The sequence below is a fragment of the Chaetodon trifascialis genome, chromosome 16 (genome assembly GCF_039877785.1).
Source record: "Chaetodon trifascialis isolate fChaTrf1 chromosome 16, fChaTrf1.hap1, whole genome shotgun sequence".
In the NCBI taxonomy this organism is placed as follows: Eukaryota; Metazoa; Chordata; class Actinopteri; order Chaetodontiformes; family Chaetodontidae; genus Chaetodon; species Chaetodon trifascialis.
In genome coordinates this window covers 18,405,525-18,422,973 of record NC_092071.1, presented here as the reverse complement: position 1 = coordinate 18,422,973, position 17,449 = coordinate 18,405,525, and the positions used below count along the sequence as shown (strand labels likewise).

At 38.1% G+C, this 17,449-nt stretch overlaps 2 protein-coding genes across 2 annotated transcripts in view; one reads left to right on the top strand and one right to left on the bottom strand.

The window, feature by feature from the left end:
• The window catches only part of LOC139345040 (uncharacterized), a 32,291-nt gene extending 21,549 nt beyond the window's left edge, over nucleotides 1-10,742 (top strand). The window contains exons 5-6 of the mRNA XM_070983491.1: nucleotides 8,495-8,594; nucleotides 10,407-10,742. Coding sequence (XP_070839592.1) covers nucleotides 8,495-8,594; nucleotides 10,407-10,535 — 229 coding nt within the window. The 3' untranslated portion in view covers nucleotides 10,536-10,742. The remainder of the gene's footprint in view (nucleotides 1-8,494; nucleotides 8,595-10,406) is intronic.
• Nucleotides 10,743-12,096: 1,354 nt separating this feature from the next.
• banf1 (barrier to autointegration nuclear assembly factor 1) lies at nucleotides 12,097-17,409 on the bottom strand. Its single transcript, XM_070982364.1, has 3 exons — nucleotides 17,319-17,409; nucleotides 16,305-16,469; nucleotides 12,097-14,838 (listed from the first exon to the last, which is right to left on the bottom strand). Exons 2-3 carry the CDS (start codon nucleotides 16,428-16,430, stop codon nucleotides 14,692-14,694), a joined length of 273 nt encoding a protein of 90 aa, XP_070838465.1. The 5' UTR covers nucleotides 16,431-16,469; nucleotides 17,319-17,409; the 3' UTR covers nucleotides 12,097-14,691.
• Nucleotides 17,410-17,449: the final 40 nt, after the last annotated feature.

The window sequence follows — 17,449 nt, the reverse complement described above, 5'->3', positions numbered from 1 at the left end:
CCCCATAAGGTTGACACTTTTGTTTTTATTGCAAATTTTTGCCCGTTATGTGGTGGATTGCCATGAAAATTGGTTCAGACATTTGTGGTCCCCAGAGGATGGTTTCTGAAAACTTAAATCTTCAGACTTTTCCACATTTATCCCGTACTTTGATTTACAAGTATGACCAAATATTTGCAAAAGTAATGACATTCCTATGATCCTCAGCTGTTCTTTGTGCTATATCACAAATGTTAGCATGCTAACATGCTAAACTAAACATGTTAGCATAACCATTGTAAGCATGTCAGCACGCTGACATTAGCGTTTGGTCCAAAGCACCGCTGTGTGCTAGCATCTCAAAAATGTCCATTACAGAAGTGAATGTTCCTGCGCATATTAATATTACTGTGATACAAATCTGCTCATTTTAACACATATTCATATATACAGTACATGTAAATGATCTCATGATATGATATGACATCAAGTACTTTAAAAATAGAATTGGTAGACAAACTTAATACTTAACAACAATAATGCCTTTTACAATGTTAGTAAGACAGTTATAAACACACATCCATAGGCTAGAGGACTGATGAATTGTGAGCCTTTTTTCATTCTATACGTTTGCTCTGGTGGTAAAGTTCCTGAAGTTAAAGCTAAAGAAAAACTGTGTTTAGAATATGCTTGGACCTGATTTAATTTGCCTCCTTATATAAGATATACTCTTAGCATACATGGGCTTTGGGGCTTATACATAAACTTTGAGAATCTTGTAGATCTCAACGTAAATGTCCAAAAAAACGTGCATCTATAAATCATCTTGTAGCACAAACTAATATGCAAAAAGTCAAGTGGAGTTCTACTAAAATACACTTCAGAGAACCTGTAGCTAGCAAGTCAGCCAGTGTCAAGATTATCATCTCAAATATACACAGGCCTTCCATGCACCCATGACTTCCCAGAGAGGAGTTTAAGAAGTAACCTGTACAAAAGGCTTTGACAGCAGCATCTACCCCGTGGAGTTACAAGGCTGTAGATGACAAGGAAAGTGATGTGTGTGGAAACTGATCATTGGTTCAGATGTGACTATACTTTGTTGGCATGACGTCAAACTGCCATCCATGCAGAACAGTTGTGCAATACGTAGACGCACCGGCTTTTTTGTGGGGATGCTCTTTGGATGGTGGCTGCTCTGCCTGAGCGACAAACTCACTTCACAAATGTACTTTCTCTTCCATTTCTCACATGTTTGATTAGCAGCAGCTCTGATTTACCTGGTTCCTCTGTTGGTGACATGACTGATTTTCCATCAAGTGATTTAATTGCTGTCTTGTCTTCTCTTTTGTTGGTTATAGATGAATATGATAATGTTACCTTAATAGCATCCTAAAGTGTGCAGTACAAAAACCTGATGGCTGGATTGTGAAGTTGTTCTCCATGTTAATTTCTAGTAAACACACTGGAACTGGCTCTTTTAATAAAAAAAAAAATCTTGGGAGTATCTGTTGTTTTAATTTTTTTCTATGAATGAAATCTTTGGTGAACACAAACATCCAAGAAAACCGTGCAGTGTGATAGGCTGATGCTCACACTGCCCACTGACCACCAGCACTCTCTGAATGAAGTCAGGAGTGTCTATTTGGAAAGTATTGAGCAGTTACATTACCGTCAATACATACTGCCAATTGCAATTGATTCAGATGATCACCCCACCCAAATCTGCTTTGCTCATCATTACGTAAGAGCTGCTTTGGGATTCACAGCTGTGTAGAACCCGCACCCGGGGGCAGATCGATCAGTGAGAGGTTAAAACAAACTTGCTGTCTGCACAGCAATAACTACTGCGAGTGAAAACCATGTGCAGTGCGGAGCAGTACTGTTCAACTGTTAGGGCAAGGTTTGTATTTCTTAATGATTAATCAATCTGTAACTTGAAGATCTGAGTGGTTATGTCAAGTTTTCCTTTTTAAACGTATTTTCAGTTTTAGCCATGCTAGGTGCATTGCTTGTCTGGTCCAGACTGAAATATTTCAATGATTGGATGGACTCCAGAGGATGAATTCTACAGACAGTGGTAATTCCCTGGTTTCTCCTCTAGCATCACCAGGAAGTTCACATTTGTTGTTTTGATTGAAATGTCTCAACAGCTTTTGGATGGATTGCCATGAAATCTGATAAAGATGCTCACGCCCCCATCAGGATGAATCTTCATCACTCTGGTGATTCCTTCATCTAGCGCACTTTTCTGATCCTAAAATCATCACTGATTCATGACCAAATGCTTGCTAAACTAATGACAATGACAGCTTCAGCTGTATGTCGTGTTTAGTGCTAATTACATGCTAAGATGGTGAATATTAGCTACCTGCTACACCAAATATTACCTGCTAATGTTAGCACTGGCATGGAGAGCATGTTAGCATGCTAATGTTAGCATTTAGCTCAAAGCATCAAACAGAATGCAACATATTTACTCAAAACTAGCGATGACACCACACTCGCGTCATCTTTTCAATCAGTTAGCCTCGCAAACAGATCATGTAGCTACAGTGTATCTGAATAAGTGAGTCAATGTGTCTGGGTGGCTTTTTTTTTTAGTCTGGAAACTGCAGCAATTACATTTCCTTCAAAACATATTAGACAAAATTATTTAGCAGTATATGGGAGAGAGGTTGCATGAAGAATCTCATGGCAATAATTGAATCATGGAATTATATATAGGTACCACCTACTGGAAAATAATTGGAAATAATTTGTTGAAATTAATAAATAATAATAATAAATTACTGCATCAGCAGCAGCAGCCCACTTGACAATCTAAGTGCAGGCATTTTATACCATAGCTCATCAGTCACCACTGTGTGTTTCCCGGTAGTATTACAAGCCGGTGGTTATTACGGTGGATGTTTTACTGTGGTTAGGGCTGCTTAGGCCATGCTCAGTTCTGGAGAACATTTAGATGCAGCAGTTGTGTTAAAAAGCCCCTAGTCATCAGACATTAACGCTTAGAGTCAGACAGATAATGCATCGTGCATTTTGTTCTTCAATATCAACACCACAGTTACCGTTGAGCTTGAAACACTTCCAGCATTTCAGTGTCTGTTAGCCACTGGGTCCAATAATGGAATCAATGGCACAAATGGGTTGAAATGAAAATCATTTACCAACTTTGCTTCAATATTTATTGGCATCAACCTCGAGGCAGAGAACTGCACTATCTGCAGCATGGACTCAAATCCAAATGTCAACAATGCATTAACTGGATCACGTAAGTCTTATGTGAAACATGTTTGTTTGAGAGGGCAATAATAATCTGACAGCATCACAAAGGTCGGTAACAAAGGAGCTGCAAGACCACATTCTGAATTCTTTTTATTTTATGAAACAAATCAAACTTTCTGTATAAATTTGTGTTTGCATCAAAGACTGAAACTTCCATTTTGAACCAAGGGAGTGAGAAAAGTCAGGCTCAGGCTTCTCAGCTTTGAGGTCTCCAGACTTGAAGGCTCCAGTGTGCCTCGACAGTAATTACGTTCAGCTTAATTAAGGATTGTTAATTAAGTAAAAAGAAATGTTGAGAGTTAATTAATTGTCATATTTATAACATAACAGATAATTAAACATACAAGAGAGTTCATAATTGAAATTCAAACTAATATCTTTGTTCAAAACATTGCTGGAGCATTTTGAACTCTTATTTTGGAAAAATGTTTAAAGTTTACTTTTTTGGATCGGCATAAGAAACAAGTTTCCACAGCTCACTTGTGTGTTGCTCTATATACACACTTTTAACTGTGACATTATGATCATCAAGGCAGCGTATTATTAAATGACTTATTTGCGGGATGGCATGCACCCACACTAATTACAACAGAGCACAACCTGCAGAGATGACACAGGAGCTCTCGAGAACCATCTGGTGAGCATTTTAGACACGGCCTTTGCAGTCATGTACTGGTGTGTACCTGCTGTCACTGTTTTTGTGAGTTTGCGCCAAGACAAAAAATAAAAAATAGAAAAGGAAAAAGGTTCACAAGGATTAAAAGTGGTCCTGAAATTACAAGCGATGTTGCCAAGTCCCTGCTGAATTAAAATGTGGGCTTAAACTGTAGATGAGTTTGCCTGAAACCAGAATTTGTGACAGAACCAGTGACTGCAGAAAGCTGCTATCCAAAGTAAGTTATTTTCCTGGTAGAATCATTATATTCTTTGTGCTCTCATGTCATTCAGACACTGAGATACACGACTATATGTTGCACACATACAGAATGGAGAGCATTTATCTTTCTGCAAATCGTAGCAATATAGCAGTATATAAACTACTCATAAATGGTTTAGAAGACACAGTAACATAGTTGTAAGCCAAAATAAAGACATTTTTAATTGGCTATTAATCTATCTGTCAACACTATGACCTCCCCTATGATGCATACGCAAACGATGTATTCATTCATGCATAATAAAACAGCATAACATATTCACAATCATCTGTGCAGATGTTTCTTAAGTATTTCTATTAATGTATCAATAAGCAATTTTCAGACACATTTTGAAGTCAAAGTACTTGATTTTTCCAGAACTTTCATCTGTGACAACAGCGCTAACCCTATCATGAAGAGGACTGTGAGATGTGGTTGAAAGCTCCAAAGTGGACTTTGAGTTAAGACTTAATTATTACTGTTGATTTTTATTTGTATGGGTGAAAACAACTCTTATTGACATGTCATTATATATGATGACAGCTGTGTCGTATTCATCAAATATTCATACACTGTATTTTTCATCAGACGAGTTAGAGTTGTTCAAAATATATTGATAAACACTTAGAAAATATTTAATATCTGCTTATGGCAAATGTGTTAAAAAAATGTATCATTTGTTTATATTATTACTATAAATGCTAAATAAGGGGTTAAAATAAAGTATTAATCATTAAATCAATAGTTTTCTGTTCTCCTTCATCTGTGCTAGCCAAACAGTGACTGTTTAATTGTTTAAATAAATACAGACATAACATGATCACTTAATATTGCATGATAGCATCAATTTAAAGGCACTGAATCAAACATCCTCTTAGTGCTGCTGTGTCCTACCATGGCTTGCAGGGAAATAATAGTCCAGCTGGCCTGACAATGTCCAGATCTGCACAACGCCATGAACAGCACACATGTTAAAGCAGAGGCTGCTCCATGTGAACAAGCCATGTCAAAGCAAAGGTGATTCCAGCCATGGTTTTTCAGTTCAGTAACCCTGTGATTTTTCTGTTATTCTGCCTCTTGGTCACATGTTTAACCAGAATTTTGACGTGGAAGAAAAAGCACAGATGTAATGGATGACATTATTATTGGCTGCAATACTAAATGTAATGTTAAAAATTGTACTTTGTTATTTGTTTGACCTGTGCTTTTTCTCCTATGACAAAAAAAGACCCAGTGATGTAGGATACATTCCACAGTTTTGTTACAGATTTTATAAAGTGGACTTTGAAGTGTACCTTTAAAATTATAAGATGTGTATATCACTATAAATGCAGGCTAAATAGTCTCTTTCAGGTGGAGATATTGAGCTCCTCATTTATGATGAACCAAAGTATTGTAGGTGCAGTTTGGATGTAAATTCAGTCACTTTTTCAAAATGACCTGTTTATCAGCAGATCAGGTCAAACCACTGAGACATAATCATTCAGATAAAAAATGACAAACTTCATTTGACACTTGTTCCTTTTCCCCAAACAGTTTGTCTACTGTTTGACCCTGGTACTAAATTTCACCATAATTAAAATGAGAGAGTCATCTATGAAAACTGAGATTGGCTCCACATTCATAAGAGTTTTGTACTTGATACCTTCCTTAAAATGTCTGTTAATTGTACTGTCATTTAATCCTATCTACTCTTTCTGTAAAACCAAAATTTGGATCATTTTATTATACTGTTTACCTCCAAAGAAGCTGGTGGTTCATATCTCCCAGCTGGTCGGAGCCAGCTTGTTGTTGGCGTGAGCTTTGCAGATCAGTGATGGAGTCAAACCTGCCAGCATCATCCAGCAGATGGAGTCCTTAAACTGCAGCTTCAACTTACAAACCCAAATAAACTGGTGCTCACTCTGGTTTCATGATGTTCATCTGCAGTCCCTGCAAAACAAAGCAAAATGTTGAGATTAGACAAAAAGTGTGGGCACCATTTATACGGCTCTTTGCTCTCTGATGTTTGCACCACACTGGAAAAGTTCATTTTCATTACCATCTTGGATTTATTACAATTTCCTAAACACAAATAAACAAATAAAAGAAAGAAAATAATTAATGGGAAAAATATATATAATTTACATTTGTTTAATGCACTTATCAAATGCCTCACCGTGGTTTTAGTAAACTGTTTTTGTTTTTGTTTTTTTAACTCTGAGATAAAAGAAAGCAATAAGAAATGTTGCTTTGACTGTAAAGAACTTAAACTTACCACCAAACACAAAGCCACAGCGGCACAAACTCTTTCCTCCAGTACATGTAGTATATGTAGGCTATAGGTTTGCACAAATGTGTTATTTAAACATATACGACGGCAAGCACGAAGGACAGACTATAAAGAACGCGAAACCCCCTCATCGTTACCAGAGATGGTAAAGGAAAAAGATCACCGCCGGAAAAGAGAAGTGAGGGACAGAATCAGAGCGCCATTAAAGCCGAGGACACGGTGACGTTAGCTTAGCAAAGATGGCGTCGCGCACTTTTCCACTGTTCAATTGATGGTTGTCAGTGTGTTGGCTTGAGTATCACCTGAAATACCTCGATACAGACGATATCTCAGCTTTACTGCACCGTACTTTTGTAAAATAATCTTTGTTGAACAGTTACATACGTATAAAGCATTGCTATTCGTTCAAACGGCGTTAAGACGTAAAAGGAGCCGCCGTGTGCGTCGCGCTACCGAACTCTTTCCTCCAGAGGCTCTCTGATCTGTGAGCGTCATAAGTAACGACAATACATGAATAAATAAAAATAAACATAAAAATCCAGTCTGCTATTCCTACGAAAGACCTTTCATTTTTCTTTCTATTACTCTCATATGCAAATCAGACATTCCTCTCATTTGTAGCACATTCACACTCATTTAAATACCAGTCCTAATTTCACAATTGAAATGGTGATGTAAACCACTACACTAGACTGCAGCAGTTCCCATGGCAACAGAGGAGAGGGTGGGCATCACAAAAGGCACAGAGACATATAATGATTGAGACCTCTGGAGCTCACATACCAAGCTGCATATTATCTTTTTGTGTGAAAAATCAAAACCACACACCACATAGACCATCCTGGTCATGACAGAGATTCAAACCTGACATATTCCGGTCGGCCCTAATTTCCCAGGGACACATATGGTACAACCCACCCACATAAGAAAACCTTCACCAGTGGCTCCCCCCCCCCCCTCCGTCTGGCAGGTACCACTCACTGCCGAGGGGGTGATCCTATCCATCCACCACAAATCTAGTGCTCATTGTGGCAGAATTGCAGTGCACTGGACTGTACAGAGCAGGGTACCATCCACGCTGTTGTCTGTGAGGGGTGGGGTCCAGCTACACTGATACCACCAAACATAAGCTTACAGAGGGACACACGAGAGGCAGAAAAAGAGAGGGGAAAAAAAGAGAGAAGAGGGGGGAAGATTGCACCTGAAGAGGAATATAATACGGGTAAGAAAAGGGGCTGGATGGAGGGAGAAGGGAAAAGACAATGGGGAAAGGTCCAGAATGGTTCAAATAGATTCGCTCCGTTGCTGGTTTTTTTCCTGATGGCAAGCCATCCTTCTGGATTCCTTTTCCATCTGTGGCACATTTATTTTCAGTCATATGCATATTTATTCATTATTTCATCAATGTCTGTGTGGCTGCAGCTCTTATTTAATTCTATATTTGATATTTCTGTGGTTATTCGTGCTCGCAGTGAGAGAATCTGTGGGCCATGGTGAATAAATCCGATCATTTGTGCCAGTTTACATGTTTTATTTGCATTTGATTATATATATATATATATATTATATATATATATATGATTTTGTTGCCATAAAAGATGACCTAATGTAGCTGTTGGGCCAATTCCATGACACAATAGATGGATCTTTATACTTCATTGTTGGGGACTGACTTTTTACATGCTTGCTTGCTTTGCAGCTTCTAAAATCTCGAAATAAGTAATAAAATACTAAATTTTTTTTCATCAGATATTACACAATTGTGCTATATGATGTATTTGTCTTCGTTAACACTCATAGTTCAGCTGTGTGAATAGGAAGTAACCATCTCAGTCAGAACTTATTACAAGGTACAAACATTATTTATACAATCTGCTGTTAATACATTTAGTCAAAGTGAAGCATTGGATCAGTCAATGCTGGGGAAGCAGAGGCTATAGAGAAATTACTTCCATTGAAAAATGTGAAAAAAAACAAAAAAAAAATCAGAATGTATTTCCATCCAATTCAGCTTAAATGTTGCTGTGTTTGTGGCTAGGATGAAAGGAGACACCCCAGTGAACAGCACCATGAGTGTCGGCCAAGCCAGGAAGCTGGTGGAGCAACTGAAGATAGAGGCTAGTTTCTGCAGGATAAAGGTAAGACTATCTGAACGGCTCATTCAGGTATGAATCACAGCAGTCTAATCGGAGAGAAAACAGATGACACAAAGCAGTTGATGAGTACAAACAATGCAGTGGATGGAATAGCATTTTCTGTTTTAATGTGACTTTCTGAAAAGCTAAAAAAATCCTGTTTTTAGATAAAAGTCCAGATGTTACACTGAAATCTGCTTATGTTCAAATGTTGGAGTTGGTCAGGTACATCAGTGAAAAGTCATAATATGACCTCAGACTATAAAAGACAGAGTTTGACTTTTCAGTTCATCCTTTTGTCCGTATAAAGCCTGAGACGATAGCAGAGAGGGATTCAAACTTTCATCATCCACGTTGGATTGTAGATGAAGCACCAGTGACCTTCTCACGTGCACCTTTAGTCAATGCTTCCCGTTGGAGAGTTTCCAAATGGTATTGGCTTCTGTCATGTTCCTAATGGCGTCAGAAACAGCTTGCAGAGGCACCTTGTCTCTTTAAAAAGAACAATCCATTCGTGTAAACTTAAGCACAAGGTGAATAATACCCTGCTCTAGAGGCCGGGTTCTGCTGCTGTCACCTCTGGTAAAGAATAACTTTGAGAGAAAAACATATTTGAAAAAGTTTGAACTGGTGGTGCTTTCTTATCTTTACTCCAAGACTTTATGAGAATCTGTGCTGATTATAGCTCCAGCCTTCTGAAAAGGACTATCAGTGTAATAAAAACATATGCAGCCAATACATATTTAGCGATTTAATGTGACTCATTAATTAATTTTCTGAGAGAAAACATCAAAATTAGAGGTATTCTAGGCCTGAATGAGGATTCAACTTGAATATTAATTTTTATATATTTGCACAATTCATACTAAAATCCACATTTAACTAAGTAATAACATGAAAAATTGCTGTAAATCCACATAATTATGTCCTGATTTGCATTCAGATTCAGCTTAGTATTGATGCTGATTCTGTGTTATTGCTGGTGTTGTGTTACTCGTGTGTTCACTGCTGTGTCGTGATACCTTTGTAACTGCACACATCTTCAAATGAATCAATTCATTTCGCTCATTCACCCTGCTAGTATTGTTTACGGTCGTATAACCATTTGCATTGTTTTCAGCACTGACAGAGAAACATTTGATATGATTCAGTTTTAGGTTTTGATGATGTATATTGTTGTCTTCAATCGCCAAATCTGAACTAACATACTCAGACTTAAGGCTTAAAACCAAAGGCTGTGTAAAATGATCTGGTGAGAGGTTGTAAATGGAAACCACTGTTATTATGAAACAGCATTATGACCACACACTTTGTACAGTGACATGCCTGGACCTCAGACAGAAACCATGGACTGAAAACATGCTGAGAAAAAAGATAATCTGTTCCAAAAGTCATAAATAATGACCATCATTAGCAGAGCGGTAAGATAATACACTGACAGGCTTCATGAGCTGTATACACTGTATAAACTGCATTTCATTGGCTTTCTACCTGAACTCTGCACAATGACAATGAAGTTGAATCTAATCTAATACAATGTTAGTGTTTGTAAATGTAATCTGTGCAACAAACAATATGTTGCACACACACAAGGTTTCCAATATGGGAAAACAGCATTTATTCTCATTAAGAGGGAAATTGTTGGCTTTTAAATACTGCATAAGTTATTCAATGGAGAACTGTAATTTCTTGCGCTCTGTAAATGCACCACAACCTCTGACCTGAAATTTTTTACTTCATTTTGCCTGATGGTTGAACACAGCGTGATCTGATGAATCGTGTTCATGAGCTAAATGTGACCATCCTCGTCTCCAGGTATCGAAGGCAGCGGCTGACCTGATGGCGTACTGCGACGCACACTCATGTGACGACCCCCTGATCACCCCCGTGCCCACTTCAGAGAACCCTTTCAGGGAGAAGAAATTCTTCTGTGCTCTGCTTTGAGACCAATCAGGGATTGTTGTGATTTAAAAGTACAACTGTACAGTATGTACATGTATGTACAGTGTGTACATGTACTTCCAATCTAAATAAGACATCAATGTACTATAGTAACCTTGCATAAAAGCTGCCGATGTACAGTACATAATCAGCGACAAAATGTCATGAACTAAATTCTTTAACTGCTAACATCTGCCTCAGTGTTAGAGGGGAAGAACAAAAACAAGATGGGAATCTGGAACAAAACCTTAACATTCAATCAATAAAGAGTCAGAGTTAACGCTATCAAAAACAAGAAAAGAAAAGATAAATCATCTGGTTCAAACATTTCATGCTCATATATATTTACAGGTAACTGCCAAAAAACAGAAAAGTCTGAGCATTAAGTGTCTTAACAGGCTCCACCAATCAACAGACTCACGTGGATTCTGCAGCATGTTAACGTTGAACCGGGAGGCGAAATCCCCACATTAGGTCTTCAGATTATGGTGGTGCTACAGGTGACCTGAGAAAAAGACTATGTTTGCTAACAAGTTTCCATTTCTAGCCGTTGATGGAGGCAAAAACACTCCTGAGAAAATGGCACAGGTAGACGTCTTCACACAGAACGCTTTTTCCTCCATCAACATTTAGATTGTCCTTTAGAGCTGCATCGCATTTCCTGTCGGCATATTTTGTATTTCATTCACTTAGGTGTTTCCTGTTTTGGCAGTTACTTGTATCTACTGAGGACAACAGCTGTTTATGAGTGGATTATAATCATGCAAATTAATTTCAAGGTTTTATTAAGAGTTTAGCATTTTGCTCATTTATATACTGTTGCTGTAGTGTGGATGTGGAAGTGTGCGCGTGTGTGAGTGCATAGGTGCTACTGTGAAACTTAAGCAACAATTCTGAGCATTTGATCACCATCAAATCGAGATTTTATAGTTGAATAGCACACAGACCCAAAAAAATAACATTCCAGGGGTTATGGAAATTCAGCATGTAATGAGCCATTAAAGCTAAATCAGCTATTCAGTTATTATGAGTCTGTCACATGAAGAATTTTCTATTTCTTTAAGGCAAAAAAAAAATGAATACAGCAGTTATAATGTACTTTTAGAGACAGTTGTACATCGTCATTTTAACCAATCAGGTGTGAGATGTTGTTCAGAGCGTAGGGGTCCTTCAACAGTTTCCAGAGAAGTCCTGTTTTAAAGGTTTCACTTTGTCTGTGGTTATTTCTACATAAACAGTACAGGCAGTGGTTTAGTTCTGTTAAATCATGACCACATAAAAGATAACTGCTCTCATCTCAGACACGATCCCATCACACAAGCTCCACGACAACCGACGTGATCAACTTTTTGGGAACCCCCTGCTGTTTGGGATCATTTAGAAAACAATCCAATATATTTTTAACATCTTGCAAATGTCAAACCTGGAGCGTTGGTGAAAAAGTAACCATGGAATATCATGCATTGAAATAAACCTTCATGTTATCAAAGGACTTTCTCTCAGTGGTGATTTTATTTGCTTAAAATGAAACTTTTAATATGTAAAAAACACACACGTCCAAATCTGATCGTATGCCTTTTATTTTTTAATAATACCAGAAATATAAAAACTGAAACTGAGTTTTCAGTTAAATGCAAACACTTCAGCCAGTGTTTTAACAAAAAAGCTGCAGGACAGGTTACATCTTCAAACAGCTGCTGATGTGTGAAGGACCATGTGACAGCGTGGACATGCACTACGTCAGATCCTATCTTATCTGACCGAATAAAATGTTTAAACTAACATGCATTAAGGCAGCTCATGTTTGAAAAGACAGTCAAAGACAACATCAAGCTAAGTTATGAAGACCTAAATCAGGATTACGGTTTAAATATAAACACTAGGTACTGTTTCATCTCCATGTAAAGCCACTAGAAACTAGATCAGTGATTTACCTTTTCCCGTTCAGAGGTAATCAAAAGACAAAGTCAAGAAAGAGATTGCCTGGATTTTGGTGGGTTTGCAGATTCGCAGCAGAAGAAAAAAGATCAACTTCTATTGAAGCTTGAAATACATTCTGTCACACATATACAGCAGATCAACTACTTTAGCCTCAAACTGTTAAACACAGCATGTCACTTCTGCGGCAAAGAGTCTCTCAATCAAAACAATGAAAGCAGAAGACATAGTTTGATGATGTGGTGAAGTAGCTTGGGATCATGGGAGTTACTGTCTTCATTGTTAAACAACAACCACTACAGATGAAAATCATCTAATGTGACTTTTACACATAGTCACGTTTGCTTTGTCTGAAGTATCATTGGTTGTTTCCTGTGTCGCCATTCACAGACCAACTGAAATGCACCATTACTTTGAATAAAATTAAAGATTTCTCTGGGGTGAAACATTGTTGGAAACATTCAGCACAGACAAAACGCATAACATAGGTCTAGTTATTTTTGAGGCATTTTAACGTTATAGAAGTTACATATTACACCTTTTGTGAACAAACAGGGTGCTGATAGATCATTAACACGTTGTGTCAATCTGAATGTAGCTCGACCCCCAAGCACTTCAGGCAGATAACTAAATGCTTTGCTGGCTGTGAAGAAAATCAGCACTTCTGTCTGGCTAATCTAGTAGACACACACATGTGTAATTTAATGCTTTAATATAAAGGCTGCAGCCCACTCATCAGCAATAGACTACATGTTTTTGACTGTTTTTTTTTGCATTTATATCTTTATTTATATATACATTTCGCACACATTTCCAGCTATGAGCAGACAAGATGTGGGGGACTGGTCATGGTGCACCTTCATTTGTGTAATAAAAAACAGAGAATCTTCTCTGGCAAGACCAGTGTCACATCAGTTTTGAGCTTTAGTTTTTGACTCTGCAAGACACTTCAGACAATCCACCTCTCCAAGAAACTATTTTGACACGGTTTGTTGATATGGTGTTCCACTGATAAATACAGCTTACATTAAATTCTCCCATGGCTTTAAAATAGTCAGTCAGTCAAAATGAAGAGAAATTGCCAAGTATTTTGATAATCGATTAATCCTTTCACATGTTATTGTTCCAGCTTCCTAAATGTAAGGATTTACTACTTTTCTTTGTCAGTTATGATAGGAAATGAAGAGTCTTTGCGCCTTGGACTGGTGGCTGGCCAACCAATTTAAAGATATCACTTTGAGGTCTGAGAAACTGCAATGAGCATTTTTCACAATTTTACATTTTATTGACTAAACGATTAATCATGAAAGTAATCTGCATATTAATAGATAATGACAACAATCATTAGTTGCAACCCTACTTTAAAAGCTGGCAAATGAGTTGAGGGTGAGTACAAATATTACTCTGGACTGTACTGGTAAGTGATCACATTACACAAAATGGAAAATCTGTTGTGAACCAAAATCAAAATGTTTTAGAAGGAAAAGGGTTTAAATGCTAAACAGAGTGGTCATGTATAGCTTAAAAAGACAAAATCTCAGTGCCTGACCAACGACGGATGAACCATACATTTAAAACCCAACCTTTAACAGAAAATACATGCAGTGCTCTTGAGCTAACTGAACATTATTAACTTAAGCAGCTCTTTCCCAAAACTGGGGGGCTCATCAATTAAGCTTTCTCAGAGCAGACATTTTGACTTGTGAAACACAGGTGCACTAACGTTAATAAAAGGTTGCATTACATAAAGGTGTACCAGGGTCATAGCTCTGCCTATCTGCAAGCAGGCTCAGTGACATAAATTACTGGTAAAATCTAATGCAAAGAAGCCATCATTATTTGTTACACCTGTGATTTTGCTACGACTGTGACATATTGAAATGTTGGCTACTGATAGTGAGCACACATTACAGGCAGACAAAATTGTCTGTGATTACCCAACAGACCTACTAATTTAATGGCAATTTAAAGAATGGCAAATACAATACAATGAAAAAACTCTCTAAGGCCATGAGAAGGGCAGGTGTGAATTCTATTTGTGGGTCAAAGGAATTCAGAAATACACTAACAACTTTAAGTGTGGTTTAAAAACAAGCTGATTTCAATAAACCTTGGTGTGTACAGTGTCAGTTCACATATATGGTGAAGTAATTTAACCAAGATCACTGAAGAGATAATGTACAGTTTGGACTTCAGAAGTAGAAAACAATGACTGAATGCTTTATAGGAAGGCGTCACACCATTCTTTAAGACAGCCATAGCAGTCACCTTGTTGTTTAATATTTGCAGCGCACGTGTCCTTCAGCCAGTCCCGGAAAAGCTCCTCATCTTTCTTTAGCACTAGGAACTGCCCGAGGACAACATAAGCCTGTGGAGGGAGAGACAAACACACACACACAAATTAAGACAGGGCTGTGGGTGTGGAAGGATTTCTCACATCAATAGCCCTGTTTAATCCACACAGGTGAGTGGTTCTTTACAGCTCTACAGTGATGGTTTCATGAGTATTCTGTAAAGCAGTACAGGACAAACAAAACTAGTTTCTACAGTCCTGCAATTACAGTTTTGGGGGTTTTTTTAACCAGGGAAAATCTAATGAAGTCCAACATATTTAAGTCCCTCCTGTCACAATGTCATGTGAAAAAAATCCTGAGTTAGACAAGAAAATATCAAATATTCCAGCTCCACTTGCTGTTTCTCACACTGCTTCTCTGATGTTCACCCTCTCTCTCACTCCTCTCCCAAATCAATGAATTAAGAATTAATTTCAATCAAACCAGAGTTAGCGATGATTGCTTGAAAAAAGAACCAAAAGGGTTCTGGTGAGTTTTATCTTGTTTTAATCGTTTGAGTGTGTTTTAAGATGATAAAATCGGTGTTTCTGTGAATGGGGTCTGGTAGGTTTGGCAAGAGCAACATAACAGCTGTTTCCGGTTAAACAAAAAGGATCTTACTCTTTAAAAGGCTGCCTTTGAAGGGATTTTTTCCATGTGGTCACCAGACACAACAATGTGGGCTGTCAGTGACTTGGACGTAAATTGCCGGTCCCTACAGAAATAGAACTTTTTGGTAAAGAGTAAGATCCTTTCTGTTTAACCAGAAACAGCTGTTATGTTGCTCTCACCAAACCTACCAGACTCCATTCATGCAAACAGTCATTTTATCATTGACACTTTATTCAAATGCAACAGGAAAATATAAATCACCAAAATCATCCAAAAAAGGAACTTTTATCCATCACATTATAGAATTAAATTCAAGCTTTATCATTTGCTGTGGTAGCTGTAAGACGAAGATGACATTTACTCACAAACTCTATTTGTCTGAGGAATTGAGAGAATGATGAATAACTTGTTAATCAAGTTATACTTAAGTTGACTTCAACCTCACTACAAGTATGATAACCTGCTTAATGAGTTAGCATGACAGCTGAAATCATTACAGCAACGACCTTACACTGGTTCATACTCAGCACAGTGACAGCTGCTTTCACACAACAAATTTTCTGCTACTTGAATTCTATATCAGCATTACATAAACTAGAGTTTTCACGTTACTTTGACAAAGTTGGGCAATTATGATGGTGGGGGTGACCTGAAAACAAGATAATTACTTATCTGAAATGACATAGTTAGAAAATCTGCTATAATCTGAATATTTGATTATGTTATGATTATTATGTTTGTTCATTAATTTCAAGACAATTATTACTGTGAGAATACCACTGCTGCTGCGAGTATTAGCCTCTATGGACAGTGAATATTGTATGTATGGTCAGGTGACTATCAAATGTCTATACTGCATTCCAAAGGTTAAGGAATCAAATCAAGTCACCTTGTCAAATCCTTTGTCCGCCAGTCTTTTGCCAAGGACCTCTCCAATGCCAGCAAGAGCCACGACAGACTTCTCCCCCATGGGCTCGGCCACAAAATCTTTATGCTTTTGGGATGTCGACGACATGGCTGCTTTGTAGGCGGTCACAGATCACCAACAACTGAACTATAACACAAAGACAACAATGGACATTAAAATACAATAAAATTCATGTTATAGAAAGAATGTACACCCATAATTTAATTTTTCCAATCTTTAAATCTTTTATTTTTTTCAAATGGGGGAAGCAAACTGCCAGTAGAAACCCAGTTGAACATATTTCATCCACATTATCACTGTAGCAACTGTAGTCGTATCCAGTCGTTCAAAAGTTAACATATGTCAAACTTAAACTAAGTCACTTTTTTTTAATATTTGGTGTCACGCAAGTCTACAACCCACAGACACTTGGTATCTTCCCTGGCGATGGCCTGCCAGGTTTGTTCTGAAGCAGTCTTTACTTCACTGCAGCTGGCATGTCTCTTATTTTAGCAATGCTCAGTTTTACTGTAACACCGCTGAAGCTGAAGGACTGAAGGACTAGGACAAAGAGGATAGCCATGCACGTTTACACTCACTGACCAGCAACAATACGATACACTCTGAAATGAATTGCGCGCGCATTATGCTCCAGTGCTAACAGCTTTAGCATAACGGGCTAACGTCCGCTATCCTCACACTGCGTTGCCGTTGATTTTCCTACTAGTCGCCATTGCTCGTTAGCAGGGGGTGTTCGCTTTTTAGAAACACTGCATGATCCTGAAGTAATATTCGCCGTAGCGCAGTCGACGAAGTTGGCGCTGTTAGTAGCTCTGAATTTAGGCGCCTACAAGTTAACTGAAGACTAACGTACCACTATCATCAACGCTAGATAGCTACTTTCGCTTAACCGCTTATTATCAGCTCGTACTGCTTTTTTGGTTTTAGACGTATCTTAGCTAATGGCCGCCACATTATGTCAGGGTATTTATTTACCTTTCAATTGCCTGTCCCAGGTGAAAAATACCGTAGCCACCGGAGCGTCGTGTGTGATTTCTGTTTCGGTCCAGACACCGGCGACCACAATGCATTGGGCCACTCTTTTGCGCCCTTACGTCACGAGGCAA

Coding starts and splice junctions, on each gene's coding strand:
- banf1 (XM_070982364.1), bottom strand. CDS start 16,430: ATGTCGTCGACATCCCAAAAGCATAAAGATTTTGTGGCCGAGCCCATG. Junction 14,839..16,304: donor CGGACAAAGGATTTGACAAG/GTGACTTGATTT, acceptor CTCCCTCCACAG/GCTTATGTTGTCCTCGGGCA.